Source organism: Dermacentor variabilis, chromosome 1, assembly GCF_050947875.1.
Source record: "Dermacentor variabilis isolate Ectoservices chromosome 1, ASM5094787v1, whole genome shotgun sequence".
Taxonomy (NCBI): domain Eukaryota; kingdom Metazoa; phylum Arthropoda; class Arachnida; order Ixodida; family Ixodidae; genus Dermacentor; species Dermacentor variabilis.
Genome location: NC_134568.1, coordinates 98919123 through 98936447, shown reverse-complemented (window position 1 = coordinate 98936447; position 17325 = coordinate 98919123). Strand labels below are relative to the sequence as shown.

Below are 17325 nucleotides of genomic sequence, written 5' to 3'. Positions count from 1 at the left end.
ATAGGCACAGGGGTTTTGAAGCATCAAACACGCTCGTGAAACGTAGAAGCTCTTGAGGAAGAATTTTCGATGCGTGATTGGCTGTATTGCCATGACAGTGCGGGCATTACTCATCACATGACTCAATCGTACTAAAAAGAAAAAAAAAGAACGGCGCGCCAAATGCCCTTAACAGCCATGTGTCTAAATTGGCCGCGTCTCTGCGTGCTTTGCAGAAAATGACGCCTAATCGCGTAAGCGTGGTGCTGCTACGTGAATACATAGCATAGACGTCAGTGTCGCCTCATAAACATGCTCCTAGTACTTTGGTTGTGGTTGCATATGGTTCACAGATACAGCATGCCGACTTTATGTTCCTTAACACGTGTCCCAAGGCCCTCCAGATACGCGATATCCTATATCTACAAAGATGATATGTCTGTCGCATGCCGCATGGCGACGGCCGCGACGGCAACGACAGGTCGGAGGATTCGCCTTCAGAGGCTCGAATCGATGGCGCTGTTGAACGGTAGTGCGTTGAATTTAGGCATCAACGCTGTTGAGTGGAGTAATTTTCGGGGATGATTAAAAATGCCTAGGTCCTTTTCTATTGCGCTTTCTTTATTTTCACAGAGTTTTAATTAGTCTTCCCGCAGCTTGCCTCTCTATGTTTAAAGCAAGCGTTTACCCGATGTAAAAGTTTCTTGTAGCTAGATCTGCCTGAAAGAAACTATTACACCCTATTCTCTCACTCTCTCTCTCTCTCTCTCTCTCTCTCTCTATATATATATATATATATATATATTTATTTATTTATTTATTTATTTATTTATTTAAATAATCGAATAATAGTCATTTTTGAAGGAATAAACGAATGATTGAAATAGCGAGAGGACATTTGCTCCGTGTTACACAGCTATGCACCGATACATGAAAAAGACACCAGACGACAACCCTGGAAGTACTCGGCTGACAAATAACACAACTAACATAGTACATATAGAAGTGGCATAGAAGCAATTGCCAAGGTGCTGTGCAGGCTAATGGCGATCGAGATAATTTCTCACATTGCCACAATCATAGTGCTCGTTGGTAATTATGCATGGCTGTTTCATTTCAGTAGTTTTAAATGAAACCGCTGCTTTGGCTTACGACGTATTGATGGGCTAGTTGGTCAGTTGTGTCGGAATAAGGTCGCGTACCTCGAAACAAGGACGTATACCCCTTGATGAACAGCCAAGAGCGCTGTAAAGGCCGTGCAGCCTTCGATGTCTACATCGTCTCATTTCGAGTGACAGCGCTCGTGGTTGTTCATACTGTGTTGCGTCCTTGTTTCGAAGTGCGCTGCCATATTTCAACGCTGCTTTCGTACTGTTACGGCCCCGTTCCTTTCTTTTATGACACTCAGTTCCGGGCCTCACAAATATCACGTCAGCGAAGGCAGTGTCGCGTTATCGCAGATCACTGACATGCGGACGCCCGTGACACGTGCTTTTACAGGCCAACAAATGTCAATTCGATTTGACTAGCCTTAAAGTCTTTCGAGCCGTTGCGTTGAGCCTATTACTGCAGGGCGAGTGAATTCAGAAAAAAGAAACTTCACAGAAGCGCGAAAAAACGGAAAATGGGAAAGGCAACACGCGGTTGAAAGTTTTGCTCAGTGTCTCAAGTCTAAAGTTAGAAAAAAAAAACACATTGTAATGGGATAACGTCCTATAGAGCAACGCCTAAGTTATGAAAGACACCATAGTGGAGGGGCGCCAGATTATTTTCGGCCACTTATGGCTATTTATTGTGCACCTCAATCAAGGTACCCCAGAATCTTCGTATTCCGCCCCCGTGAAAATGCTGCTGTCGCACCCGCGAATCAGACCGGTGACGCCCTGCGAAGCAGAACGCCATAGCCACTGATACACCACGGTGGGTGCTCTAAAGACATTAGCGATGAAAGAGAAAGGGAGACGGAAAAGCAGTGGGGAGATCGTGCTTTCGGCAAGCACGGGACAGAGAGAAAAGGGGATCACGAATGAATTCTTGAAATGGCCTCTTGACTATGCTGCAGCGTTGGAAGCGGGGCCTAGCGAATATCGATACCAGCAAGGCATACCGCAGTGACGCATTTTTTTGTGAGCGGGTATATTGTTCAAATTTCGCACTGGATACGAACGAGACTTCATTGAGAAAAAGCTGAAAGTTCGCAGGAGACGTCACTTAATGAAAATTCTCAAAATTTGCGGTTGTTGCAAAGGGTCTTTCAGTGTTCTTTGTTTTTTATGATTGTGCGGCATGATTTCTTGTATCTGATTTGCTTCCCTTCCATCCCTGTACATATATGTGTTTTCTGTGTGCCTGTTTCTGCCCTCGCCAATGTCGCCTAAAATACTAGCTGTTTTCTCCTTATTAAAATGAAATTAATATCCTGGGTATTACGTGCAAAACAATGATCTGATTATGAGGAACGCCATAGTGAGACACTCCGGATGAATTCTGACCGCCTGGCGTTCTTTAACGTGCCCGCACTGCACGAGAAACGGGAGTTCTGGCTTTTCAACCACGTCGAAATGCGCCCGCCGTGGCCGACATACAATCCAGCGACCTCATGCTTAGCAGCGCAATATCATAGCTGCTAAGCCACCGCGGCGGGTTTTAGTGAAGTTAAAAGAAGTACTTTTGTTTTACCTTTGTTTTCACATAGTTTTCTGCATAGTGCTTGCATCGCATTACTACCACGTACTGACATCTCTAACTTTTCATAATAATTTGGTAAATTATTTGCAAGCGAGAAATACCTGCTTCGGGCACAAAGTACTTTAGTGTAGAAGCAATAAATTAGAGTTTATACGATTCCTTGTGCAGGAAAAGGAAAAAAAAAAGAAAAGACGGGACGCTATTATTTTACTTCACATGTGTTGTAAATTGTAGGTTCTTCAACATGCAGTACATATACGCGTAGAAAATTATTGTCCATCAAGCCTGCATCATCTTAGTATGAAAGCACAATAAAATTACTTCAAGACAGTTGATATGATACGCCCCATAATTTCCGTGCATTTAATTGCGCTGAAATCAAATGGAGTCTTGAAAGCACACGATGGTATAAATGTATGCTTGAAAAACACTGGCACCGTCCAAAATCTCAATCTTGCGTATATATAGTTCTGTAGGTTCAACAATTTCAGCAACCGTTTGCTGACTGAGAATTCACACTGTTCATGGAATATAGTGGGCTCAAATCATGGTACCACCCGGGACTAATCGATTGTTTCAAGGCAGAAATGCCAATCAGCCTTGTTCTGTTTCACGTAGGCGCTTTGCGTCCGACAAAGGACTGCTGGAGCAATTTTGACGCCCCCCCCCCCCACACACACACTGTGGAAGTAGACCACAAATCATATTTACCCGGCTTAGTCTCTACCAACATAATATAAACATGTACGTCCAACGCCCTGTGCACGGTCATTATCGAACCTCGGTCAACATCCGTCGCTGTCGCTTGTCTGCCCCGTTTTAGCCAGTCAGAAAATTTCGATTGTCACCCGGAAGTCCGCGTGGCAACTTCCGTCGGGGACAGCGTGATTGCGCAACATGGCATCAACCAGTGCGTCCCAAGTCCGCCCGGTTCGATCTGTATTTACAATTGCAACTTGCTTTCTGCCATGACAGCAAAAAAAAAAAAGAAAAATGCTGGCTCTCCCATAATCGAGAGTAGATGTAAGCATGAAAGGGCAACCCGCAAAGCAGATTGGTTGGAGATGATACTAGCCACCATCTTAAAATAGGCGTAGTGCAGGTTCGCAACTGCACACCCCACCACACCAAACCACACTACACCACGCCACGCCATGCTAGACACTGGTCCAAATGGATGCTGTCCAGCTAGAAGGAGACCGGCTGAAGGCGCCACAACAGACGGCGAAAGACGCCAGGGAGACTGAGAGCACTGCAGCCCAGCTATAACAAAAAAAAAACGCCTGAAGGAGGCACCACGCAGTATGGCGCCAGCTGTCGAGGAGACGCAAAACCCGCGCCGCCGAACTCATGGACCGCTGGCGTTCAAAAGAGCACAGGCAACCCTGTCTCAGCGCCAAAATATGACAATAAAATATGTGGTGCCCTGTATCTGCCTTGCGAACGTCGCCATCGGAAATGACAAATAAAACTTCAGCGTACTAGAAGCTACAGCTTGAGTGATATTGTGATCAAACATTAGGAAGAACTCGGAAGCAATATTTTTTGCAACTTGTTTCGGCAGTAATTAGCGTATGTAATGGGGTCCTGTACAAAAGGTTGGTAGGGCAGAGACCGCATTTTCGTAAGTTTTGACTAGTTGCCCGGATGATCTCGTTTTTTGTTTTCGCAACTTGCCCGGATGTTCTCGTTTGAGTGTCTGGCTTTTGGCTGAAGGTCAGTCGAAGGGCGCCGACAACGCGAGCTAAAAGCATTTCATGCTTAAAATAAACAGTAAAATCAGCCATCGCTTCGTCTCATCTCGAGCTGAGGACGAAGTATCGGCATTGTCTCGTCCTTATTATTTACATCCAGTCGTTTCTCTTGACGCTGTTTGTCGCTTGAATATTACATGCATGTGATGGCCGCGTAACAATGGACCACACTGTACGGGCAACGAACAAGGTCATCCACGTTCACGGAGAGCACTTCATTAGCATTAAGGCGCTCACAGCAGCTTAACATTCGCATAAAATCTAGCAGGCTACTATATCATTAATATATAGGTTCGTTACGCGTCGTATACAGGCCCAGGTCCAATTCACAATGATTTTCTATCGCGAGGGCTGTTTTCCATTGGCCAGCCGTCTTCGGCAATAGTATCTCCGACACCGCTACTGGCAGGCATTTATACTTTTGCGAACAGTTTGAGCGTAAGAACTTCCCTGTGTATCGGGCGCCAGATCGTAGAGGTAGAAGAAGATATGATTGTGTGAGGTGCTGTGTACTTGAGCCTACCATGCCAAATTGCCCATTAACGCATAATTTTGGCAATCGCACTTTTGCTCAAGCCACACCAAGAACGGCTCTCGGTTTGGTTTTTACGTGTGTTCCCATTAACATATGTGCTATTAAGATGGAAACGACGTGTTCGCTACGAGCTCCTTTTCGTGGCTCTAACATGAAGATTTTTACCCATTCATGATGCTAGAAGACATATGGCTCTACAACGCTTGTTCACCTTTTTCTGTCTCTCTAACAGTACACAGTAAGGGGCGTAGTGGCACGTTTAAGATGTACTCAAAAGAACGCTTTCGCTCCGCAGTTTCTTGTATTTGCCATTGCATTCTTATTCCAAATCGACTTTCGTTCTTATTCATGACTTGTTTTTAGCGTTTTTCTTGCGAAATCGCTGACAGTTTTTATTACGACTGAAATGTTTTTTACATTTTGTGCATACGAAGTGTTAGGATCCTGTTATCAACTCGAACGATTGACAGAAGTTTTACGCCCGTCTTAAATCATGTCTTTGCGTAACTCAGTGGTGGATTGTCTATTACACTGCAATATATATGTGTATATATATATATATATATATATATATATATATATATATATATATATATATATATATATATATATATATATATATATATATATCGGCTGCAATTTTCTCATAATAATTTTCTCTGTTTTTTACAGTTACCGAAAAAGAAATTCGACAGTGGTAAGTGCTCGCTCTCTTTCTTCTACTTCCGCGTCTCGCACTCACACTTTGACAGTGTTGAAGTTAATTTTCGCACGAGATTCAGATTGTTGTTCAACGCTTAAGTCAACGACACTCGCGAATGCAGCTGAAAAGCTCGCATCCATCCACGGGAAACTGCCAATGTTTTTCTGCGGCTACTGCTTTGCGTTAAGTAATGGCAGGAACTGTTTGCTTGTTGGACTCTTGTCCGGGGCTGCGCGCACTGGTTGGCCACGTAAGAGACAACTACCGCTAAACGCCGGAAAAAATTTGCCACGCTCTCAGGCGCGCTCTTTACGCAAATGTTCCCTTCTCAACGATCAAAGAGTGCGCGCGGCGCTAACACCCAGCAAATGGAGCGTGGAGAACAGATTTTTTTTTTTTTAGCATTGCATTACCGACGAGTCATCACTGAGAAGTTCCGTGGTATTTTCTGCACGCAATCCCTAGTCGAAGAAAAATTTCGATTTCCAACTCAAGAACGTCCGTGCGCAGTAGGTGACGCTAGCGAGCGCATACGAGTTTAAAAACTTTTGCACTCTGAGATATGACGAAGATTTCTCTTTAACGAGACCTATAATATATATATATATATATAATTAGGCACGGTTGACGTCATCATCGTCGTCGTCGTGGTTCATTGCGACGCTAGACAGAATACGAACGCTGAGCGGCAGCAAAGGCAAGTATTTACCTCTGCAATGTGCGAGAAAAATGTGCTCGCGAGAGAGTGTCGAAACTTCACGCACTTGCTTCATTAATTGCGACACCAAGCGTCCCCTTTTCGCTCAGTGCACTAATAAACCTCAACTTCTCAAGCTTGGTTCCACCCTTGCTCTGTAAACAAGAAGTAGGTCTTAAATAATCGCAAACTTAGGTGAATTATCATATATTTGCATGTTTTAATTTTCTTTCACCATGAGTTACTTCTACACGCTAACCTTTTGCAAAATCAAATTTTGTGAACTTTGTCGTATTTAGATAAGTTTGGTAAGCTTGCACGGTGCTTCCTCAGCGGAACCGATCCACAAATCAAATTTTCTTCTTTTTTCAACAAATTGTTGCGGGCTTTCTATATCCACACGAAAAAAAGGCTGCCACAGACAAATTTTAACGGTGCCTGGAGGCCCGTACACGCATCACCTTTCCCACGAGCTCAACACAAATATAGTGTTTATTTGTGTGTGTGTCGTGCATATTCACCCTAAATATGAAGGAGTATAAAGAAATTGTATATTAAGAGGAAGCTTTAGCTTGGGTGCTCCTATCTAAATCCATGTAAAAGCAGAATTCGTTTTTCTCGGCAACCACTGCACCAAATTTGGCTAGGTTTGTTGAATTTGGAAGAAAAACTTAAAATCTAGTGACTGTTGGTTTCGAATTTTTGATTTAAATTGTGTATATTTTATGAAAAATTGGCAAAAATCGAAAATTTTCAGAAAACGAAACTATCAAGCTTACAACTCTGTAAGTCAGCAATGAAAAATGTACATCAAAAGCGGACAAAATTGATATGTTACAAATGAATCTTTAAAAAAATCTGGCATAATGAAAATACAGCTTTTTCAGACCCTTTGTACACAACGTAACGAATTCACGTAACCTATAAATTGACGTGTCGGATTTGTTCGCTTTGAATTATATAATGGATGCCGTTTACAGAATCGCAATATCTGTTCTTGATGCAGAGCTATTAATTTGTAAACTTCGTACTTCTATTTTCTTTTTCAAACTGTCGAATTTTTGAAAATCATTAAAAAAAATTCGCGCCCTAAATCGAAATTCTGTTTCCAACAGTCACTAGAATTTAGCTTTCTCTCTGAAATGCAACAAATTTAATTTAAGTTGGTCCAGGGATTATCTCAGAAAAACGTTTTTGCGTTTTACATGTATTTGAATAGGCTGCGTCGGAGTTGGGCCCGAGCTAAAGCTTCCTCTTAATGCACGTAATCAAATTTACCAATAGTTATAATACAAGGAAAGTAGAAGAAAACTATAGAAGAGGGCAGTCGTATATTAGGATGTTACAACATAATATAGCCCCTACGGAGACAAATGTAGTGCGGCCAAATTCACTAAAAGTTCTTACGCTAGAATTGTTAGTAAGAGCAAATTACAGCCGATCCTGATGCTGGACATATCATTAGAGAAGGCGGCTGGCCGATAACAAAGATCATTTACGAACGAAAACCATCATGAATTCGGCCCCTGATCTTCCTTGTATAAGTGCTTCACACAATTTTACAGAGCACAATACGAGCAAAAAGGTATACCACTAGCATAAATTCGACCAAAATATTCCTTTAAATGAGGAGGATAAAATGTTAATATTAACGTCATTTTTATAATTATCTTAAAGGACGGTATACGACAGGCTAGTGACACAATGTTGCAAATATTCTAATTTTAATAGCCTCCGATTTGGCAAACTTGGAGATGCTGCGTCTATACTGCTTCATTACTTCCCAAAAAGTTATACCCTTACTGTCAGGTGACGCTAAAGTAATAAAGTACACGCGTGATCAAAAGTATACGTACCACGGGCTTCAATTCAGACGCACAAAGTTAAACTGACGAGTGCACTGACGTGTTCGGAATGGCATGTTCGGGCTGCATTCCTCAATATTTCAAGTTACGTTCGCAGGTAGAAGCGAAAATCGGCTTCATCGTGGAATCCACGGTCCATATTATCACACACCCTTGCTCAGGGTATAGTGCGCGCCGGCTTCTGACCATGGTGTTCCACTTACGGTGTTTTGCATTGTCTTCGAGCACGACCTACAGAGGGCGCTGCGAGCGTTGCGATAGCCTGGGTAGCGATCATAGACGTTTAACATTAAAGTTAGAGAAACATACTAACGCAAAACACGAACCAATAGCATCAGAATTTCTAAAAAATGAATAATGAGCAAATAGCAGAGATCGTAAAAAACGCAGAGAAGAAAATGAAGGCTTCTCCTACAGCAGTTCGGGAATATAAGGAACTGGTAGACGTTATGCAGCAAAAAATAAGACATACACGGCAAACAAATTGTTGTACTGGAAAGGGAAGTCACTTAAGTGTGCGGAACTGGAATATAAATCAAGCTATAGGAGAGCGTAAGCAGGCGTCTAGGGATCATCGAGAAGCCAAAAAAGTTGTGATTACACAAAGAAGAGGTGCTCCTTAGATGGAACAAATACCAAGAAAAGAAAAAAAAATCGCGAGGGAGCTCGCGCAAGAGAAAATTAAATGCACAAGTGAATGTTGTGTGCGTAATATTCGCAAAAAGAGCAAAAGGCGCCCTAAAAGGATTCTGGAACCATATAAGAGCCCTGGGAGTTCTAACTAAAGATTTGCAAACGCTATAAGGGACGAAGACCGTAACATCTACGAAGGAGATGATGCGCTGCACAGACGTTATTAGGGATAGCTTCGGCACGAAAGAAAGCATAGTTCAGGCTTAAACAGATCCAGGAACAACACAGAAGCCTGAGAGATCAAAATGTAGCAAAGGAAGCTTTTATTGAAAAAAAAACAAGAAGAAAATGTCCCTAATAACAAGGCAGCAGTCGCTGACAATATCCCAATACAGCTAATCAAAACACTCAGTCCAAAGAGCAAGGCACTGCTGACTAGTGTCATAGAGCAAGTGATTAGAACGAAGAAGTTCCCGCTGGAGGGTGTGAAAGCAAGATGAACCTCATCTACAAAGGCAAAGGTGATAAGGATAAGACGAGCTCATTCAGGCCAGTTACAGTAACGTCGGTGATATAGAGAATGGCAATGCAAGCCATAAAACTGGAACTGTCGAAGTGGGTGGAGAAAAATGATGTACTGGAGGAACTGCAGAATGAGTTCAGGCCAGGCCAATGCCTAGAGGATATGTTTCTACTAACTCATTGCATAGATATTTCAGTAGCTCAGAACAGACCTCTATCGATAGCATTTCTAGATATTAAATGAGCCTATGACAGCGTAGACAGGGAACCGTTATGGGATATTCTTAAGCACGAAGGCACAGAGGACAATTTCGTGGAGCTGCTGAAGGACATATATAATATAGAGACAACTGAGTACAAGTAGTGGTCAAAATTGTGAGGAAGTGGTGATAATTCACCAAGGACTGAAGCAAGGATGTCCTGTATCCATTGTTGTTCACGCTTTATGTTAAGGGCATGCAAAGACGTCTGGAAAATATCGAATTAGGGTTTGATTTATCCTACATGAGTAATAGACAAACGGTGAAACAGAAGCTAATTGGACTGATGTACGGGGACGACATAGTGTTATTAGGGGACAATAAAATTGATTTATAGACACTTGCGAATACCTGTGGCAACGCAGCGACAAATCTAATTATTTTTTTAAATTATGGGGTTTTTCGTGCCAAAACCATTTTCTGATTATGAGGCACACCGTAGTGGAGGACTCCGGAAATTTCGACCACCTGGGGTTCTTTAACGTGCACCTAAATCTAAGTACACGGGTGTCTTCGCATTTCTCCCCCATCGAAATGCGGCCGCCCTGGCCGGGATTCTATCCCGCGACCTCGTGCTCAGCAGCCGAACACCATAGCCACTGAGCAACCACGGCGGGCGCGACAAATTTAGGCCTCAAGTTTAGCGCAGAGAAATCGGGAATTATGATCTTTAATGAAGAGACGAGTAATTACGTGGTGTCAATTCAACAGCAAGGCATACCCATAGTTAAGCCACATAAGTACCTCGGCGTATACGTAAACGAAGGAAAGACTTACTAGAACACACACCAAGAGAATATGAAAACAAAAGGGAAGCGGAATGCTGCAATAATGAAACACAGAACACTGCGGAGCCACAATAAGTATGAGGTGGTGCGTGGAATCTGGAAAGGAGTTATAGTACCAGCACTAACATTCGCAAATGCCATTCTATGCTTAAAATCGGATATCTTGTCGGGGTTAGAAGATAACCAATGATCGGTAGGGCGGTTGGCTTTGGGAGCCCACGGTAAAACCACAAGTAAGGCAGTGCAGGGTTACATGAGTTGGGCCTCTTTTGAAGTAAGAGACGCCGAGAGCAAAATTATTTTTGAAGAAGACTGAGGAACATGGATGAAAATAAATAGGCAGCTCGAGTGCTCAAGTATCTGTACTTGAAAAGCGTGGACTCAGAATGTCAGAACAGGTCAAGGGACTTGGCAACCAAGTACAGTTAAAATGTGAGTAGACAACCAGAAGTCATCAGAAAGAAAGTGAGAGAAACAGAGACAGTTAATCGAATGCAAAGAATGGAAACAAAAAGAACCATGGAGATTTGCAAGAATGAGAAGAAAGAAATTAGAAGGAAAACTATGTACGATAACACAAAGGGATGTGCCCTGCTATGTGAGGCTCGAGCCGGTTGCCTAAGGAGAAAAACATACCGGAGCAAACATTGGTAATTAGATGAGGCATGTGTATGCTGGAGCAAAAATCCGAAGAGCACTCAGCACATCCCAATGGAATGTGAGGGGATCCATCCATTGAGAACAACAGGTAACGTGTACCTCCTATAGAAGCACTTGTGTGTAAAGTGTACGGAAGCGTCAACCGGTCAGTAGTCGAGATAAGCAAGAGCCGTTTAGAGTATTGAAGAAAAAAAAATCTGGGAAGATATTGATACAACCGGATCTCTTACAATCATAGCTAGTGGTACAAGGAGCATCTTGAAAGAAAAGAAAGATTAAGGAGATGTCTACAAAAATGCTAGATAAAAAGCATGTCTAGCATACCTGATTGAATCAAGGAGGCTAGATGACTATTTGTCAGCGTCCCGTTTCAAAGGGGATGCCATAAAATCATGATCATTAAGATTGTAACGTCACGGCCAAAACTCGTGGCTGTCATCTGCTACAGTTCAGGCGGCGTCCAGGCGCCTCCGGCAGTGTTTCCGTTTGTTCACTCTCGTTCTCTATGCTAGCAAAATTATGACGTTCCGTTGAAATACTTTTTTTTGGTATTTTCGTTCGTTCAGATGTAGTGAAAGAGCTATTTTCCAGACGTCTATTTTTTTTTTTGTCAAGGGCAGCATTACTGTGCTGGCCGCCGTAGCTAATTCAGTGCAGTGCGGGCTTTTTATGCGCCGTTCTACAAACTGCCGCTGGAACTCGCGTGAATAAAAACTGCATAAACGCGGCAACGCAGGGTAATCTAATAAGAGACCAAAGTAATTCTTGCTGACCCTGCGTGCAGCAATTACATAACAAACGCTGGCTACATATGCGTATAACTTCCACAACATTTAAGCTGACTTTAACCCGCTGAAAAATGTGTTGTTACTTACGACCAGTAGTGTATGGTAAAATATCGAATTTCCAAAGTTGTTCACAGAAACAGCGAGGACGGAACCAGCACCACCTCAATCGAGGCTCTGCCGGCACCGGTTGCTCTTTGAACTGCTTCCCAAAGTTGTGCATCCGTCGCCGGCCTTAATCTGCAGTAATTTGAAGTGAATACTTGATGCTTTCAGCTGTTTGCGGTACATGATAAGGCATGGACTAGTGTGTGTTCCCTTTCCAGCGCGGCACATTCCAATTAGTTCGGCTGTTTACAGGTTTTGATGTATGAGAAAAAATCACAGTTTCGCCATACGGGTGAAGCAATGAATGCGATAGCAACATGTTAGAATATTACATGAAATTGAAGACTCGTAACTGTAGTGGCAGTATGAATTCAAGTAAGCGTACGCTGATAAAAGTAAAAACGAGCTGTTGTGAGGCCTCTGTTTGAATCATGCCATAGGACAATCCAGGGAAAACACGGGGAAGGCGGGAGATGGAAGTTCAAGACGATGAGCAAAACGAGAACAAGGTGAAAGCAGGAGAAGGCAAGTTCACTTGTCGAAATGTTGGCTCCTGCTTTCACCTTGTTCTCGTTTTGCTCATCGCCATATGACAATGTCATTTCTTACTTCCCTAACAATAAAAAAAAGTACTCGAAAGTTGGTAAGACTTTAGCTTTGCACGATCCAAGCAGGCCACTAAGAGAAATTCAAATGGTGCAAAATGCAGCGGATTGAGCGGTTCGTCAACATACGGTGGGAAAGCCTCAGGTGGTGCAGCCATAACTCGAGCTGCTTTTACATACTCCGTTAACATACATACTCCGTTAAATACATACTCCGTTAACTAGAGTATGTATTTCCATTAATAATGTTGCAATTATTTTGTATGAGGTGAAATTTACGGCACTTATTCGGCGGTGTCAAGTGTATTCATCGGTAGCAAGGTTACTACAATGTGTGCCGGCATTGCGCGGCGTGGAGTCGCTTGAGATATTTGTATGCAACAACAACGAGCGCCTGTGACTGATGTGCAGGAACAGTATTATGGCAAGGGCATAATTAAAAAAATATATTCATCTCCATGTCACTCTCTGAAAGTGGATGTAAATGGAAGCAGCTGTCGACGTTATACAGGCACCACCACCTCAAGCAACGTACGTCACGCGCGCACGCACGTGTGCGGAAGTGCAGCATACATGCTTATTTCCCTAGGCCCTTCGCCAAGCGCGAGTGCGTTATTGAACTAATTCAATTTTTTAATGTAACCTGCGCCAAGGAATTCGTAAAGTACGACTAACACACAAGCTGGAGACATGATAGCTTCGGACTGTAATTGCAATACACGAGAAACATATTTCTGTCATGCGGAAACTCAAAGACAAAGCCCTTTTCCAGGTGCTGTTTGAAGTCTGAGCGGCCGCGGCCGCTAGGTGTAAGTATGGTTTTTGGACATTGTTTGCCATAATGTCGATTGCGGTCGCAGCACACGCTGTGCGACAGATGCAACGGGCAGAGCGCCTACGTATCAAGGACAGATACAGGTACATTGTGTGTACGCGTACGTCACGCGTGCAATCACGTCTGCGGAAATGCAGCACACATCCGTCCTTCTCCCCTCCGCGAAACACAAGTGCATTACTCAACTAATTGAATTTTTCAAAGTAAATTGCGTCAGAAAATTCGGAAAATAAGACGTACACACAAGCTGCAGACATGATAGCTTCGGATTGTAATTCGCATATGCGATGGCTTAACGGCTATGGTGTTGCGCTGCTAAGCAGCAGGTCGCGGGATAAAATCTCGGCAGCGGCAGCTGCATTTCGATGGGGCCGAAATGCAAATACGCTCGCGTCCCGTGCATCGGGGGCGCGGAAAATCCCCAGGTGGTCAAAATTAATCCGGAGTTCCCCACTACGGCGTGCCTCATTATCAAATCGTGGTTTTGGCACGTAAAACCCGGGAATTTAATTCAATATACGAAAATAACGGCATCGCGTCACGTGACGATATCGCCTGATGGCGTAATCTGATCTCATCACGTCAAACATGATGTCACCTGACGACGTCATGTGATGCCTCTTTCAGAAGCAGCGCGCTGTCCGCTTCCCGCTTCTTTGAACTGTCTCCGGGATTGGCCCAGACTTTTGTGTCAGCATTGCGCATGGGGACACGAAAAGCCCCGACCAACTAGAGGCTAGCAGCTTCGCTGTAGAAGTTATTGAGACTTCGCATTCGTCAACAAAACGAAGCGCCGACTTAACAGGAGCTCCACTTCGTATAATTGGGCTTCGTTGAGCTTGTGTGCGGGACACACCCGGCACGTATGCCGACTTGTTCGTCCCAAACTCCGGTAGCATCGTACACATGTCCCCTCTCATAGAGGCCTGCGCTTTTCCTGCAGCTGTCATCGCTGTAGTAGCGGTCTGACGCCCGAAAAAATAAAAAATTGCTGCCGCAAACTTCAGCCATCCTTTCTTCAAACTGCTGTTGTCTGCTACTGCATCCTGAGCGTGCTTTCGAAAGCGCCCGCGAGGTGGCTGTTAGTGGCGCCTGTGTAGGCGATGCACTATGCGTATTGCACCACCGCATGCTCCGCTCTTATTTTTTCGGTTCTTCTGTTCTTCTTACAGGTACAAGGGATTTGTGAAAGACTGTCCTTCAGGGCATCTCACTGAGCAGGTAAGTCCAGTTTCTAAGGCGTTGATTGGGTTGGACAAATAATAGTAGTGCACTAATTCTTTAACATTATATTTCTGTCGTATTTAGAAAACGTAACCTCACACTTTTAAAAATAATGACAATGCTGAACACGATGAAATGCAGCATAACCCCGCACAAAAATGATAATTCCATACCACGTGAAAGTAGGTTCCAAATTCAACAAAAGAGAACCATGACCAAGGGCCTCACCTCAAGTAGCCCATCAGAGCATGTGGTTGGGGTATGACTTACGTCCACAGCCATCAACATAGAAATTAAGGGAACAGCTAGCATTAGAACCTCTGACAAATCATAGCTTTTAGATAACCATTCCATGCCAGGCGAAGACCAGTAAGCAACAAGAACCATCAAGCTCCAGTCGAAAGCGTTAGATTAACTTAACATATCCTTCAGTCTGCTTCGACCTAGTTATTGAGAAAATTCTCTCTTGCCCTACGGCCACTCCTTCCTCCCTCTTTAATTATAAATCTCTGATAATCGACGCAGGCGGTAATGCTCACCATTTGGCCTCTTGTACATAGACGCATCATCTTATAGAAACAACCTGCTTTTTAAGTATCAGGGGCCGAATTTCCAAAGCGTTTCTTTCGTAAGGTCCCTTCGCCATTGGTCAGCTTCCTTGGCTAATTATATGTCCAATATGAGGATTTGCTGAAATTTTCTGTTACGAACATTTCTATTGGTTTGCCCTGCATTGAAACCATCGAGGTCACTCGCCGTGGTTGCTCAGTGGCTGCTGAGCACGAGGTGGCGGGATCGAATCCCGGTCACGGCAGCTCCATTTTCATGGGGGCGCAATGCGAAAACATGCGTTTACTTAGATCTAGGTGCAGGTTAAAGAACCCCAGGTGGTCGAAATTTCCGGAGTCCCCCACTACGGCGTGCCTCATAATCGGAAAGTGGTTTTGGCACGTAAAACCCATTATTTTAATTTTAAACCGACTAGGCTCCGGCACCTTGCAGCAGTGGAACTTTCGCCGCGTAATCCTAACCATTACGCTGCTTGGACGCAGGGACCACATTATCGATCCCTCCAGGATTTTATTAGATCCGCAAATGTTCTTTTCATTCAATTAATCATCCTTATTCACCCGCATCCCATACCCCTGTATGCCCTGAGGCATTAACCCTCGCATTAAAAAAAATATATTCTAGCGTAAGAGAGCCCACAGGTCAAATTCACAAACATTACGTTAGTAAATGTTGATTGTCCCTGGTCGGCCGCCTTGCGTGATAACATGTTCAACATCAGGATTGGCTGGAATCTGCTTCTCAAAAAGTTCTAGCGTGAGAACGTTTTTTTGTAAACGCGGGCCCCGTAAAACATATTTGTGGCACTCGAGTTCTTTAGGGCTTACACTGCCTGACTGTCACTTTCCAAGTGAGACAGAGCTCAGTCAGGTCAGAGAAGCTGCGTCTGCCTCCCAATGGCTGGGTCAAAGCCCATCGCAATTACGTCAGGCCTGCAGTAAACGCCAATTTCTCCCTCGGTGGTGGGCGGCACGAAAGTAAATCACAAACACAACAAAAATGGTGGTAACATCAAGCTTTCGCCCTGCTTTCCCTGGCGGTTTACGCCCTCATTTCCTCTGGCAGCTTTCCCCTGACGCCCCGAAGTAGCCATTTGGTCGTCCGATGTGAGCTTGTCTGCCTCAGTCGTTAATGCGAAGGTTGTGGGTTCGGTTCCCACCTGCGGCAAGTTGTTTTTTCATCCACTTTAATTTCCATTAATTTATCGGTTCTTTATTTCATTTAATAAGCACAAGTAATTTCCCCTATGTTGTCCTTGGCGTCAGTGTTTGTTGGCTTCTTATGATATGACTAATAAAAATCGGGGCTCTAGGTTAACCCTCTTTCTTCTCGTTTATTACATAACGAGGGTCTCGAATCCGGCTACATTGATGCCTTCAGGTAGCATATGTGGGTTTATTGACCAGTTGCCTTCACCCAAAAAGATCAAGTTCTCGTGACGCCTGCGGCAACAAGGACGTTCCACGTCCGCCGCCAAGGTCTGTGAGTGGTGGCGCTGGATAACACTCCCAGGGTTCTACTAGGACACATAAATACCCAAGAAAGTGGTGGGAAAACGGCGCCGCGGTAGCTCAATTGGTAGAGCATCGCACGCGAAATGCGGAGGTTGTGGGTTCGGTTCCCACCTGCGGCAAGTTGTTTTTTCATCCACTTTAATTTCCATTAATTTATCGTTTCTTTATTTCATTTATTAAGCACAAATAATTTCCCCTATGTTGTCCTTGGCGTCAGTGTTTGTTGGATGCTTATGATCAGTCGTTCCTTGACACTCCGATCATTCCAATGGTTCCGAAGTTTCCCGTGGTCGGTCTTCCCGTGAAAGCGGAAATGGTCGCAAGGCCAAGTTCAACGCGCACAACACTCAACAATACCCACAACACGCATGAGTGGCTGAGTCAGCTGAGCTGAGTCAACAAAACCTATATATAGCACAAGGCCTGCTCACTCCGATCCATGACGTAAGGCAACCTGGCTCGACTATCACAATATCTAACGGGGATGCCCCCGAGTAAGCCGTGGTGATTTTGACGTCACCGCTTTCGTCACGCCATCCTTCACAAGGGAAATTTCCGACCAGGTAGCATGATGTCATGGATCCCAGTGAACAGGCCTTG

At 44.0% G+C, this 17325-nt stretch overlaps 1 protein-coding gene across 1 annotated transcript in view; it reads left to right on the top strand.

The window, feature by feature from the left end:
- Nucleotides 1–17325, top strand: part of LOC142581575 (frequenin-2-like) — a 331934-nt gene that overhangs the window by 243463 nt on the left and 71146 nt on the right. Inside the window, exons 2-3 of the mRNA XM_075691218.1 lie at nucleotides 5629–5653; nucleotides 14590–14638. Coding sequence (XP_075547333.1) covers nucleotides 5629–5653; nucleotides 14590–14638 — 74 coding nt within the window. The remainder of the gene's footprint in view (nucleotides 1–5628; nucleotides 5654–14589; nucleotides 14639–17325) is intronic.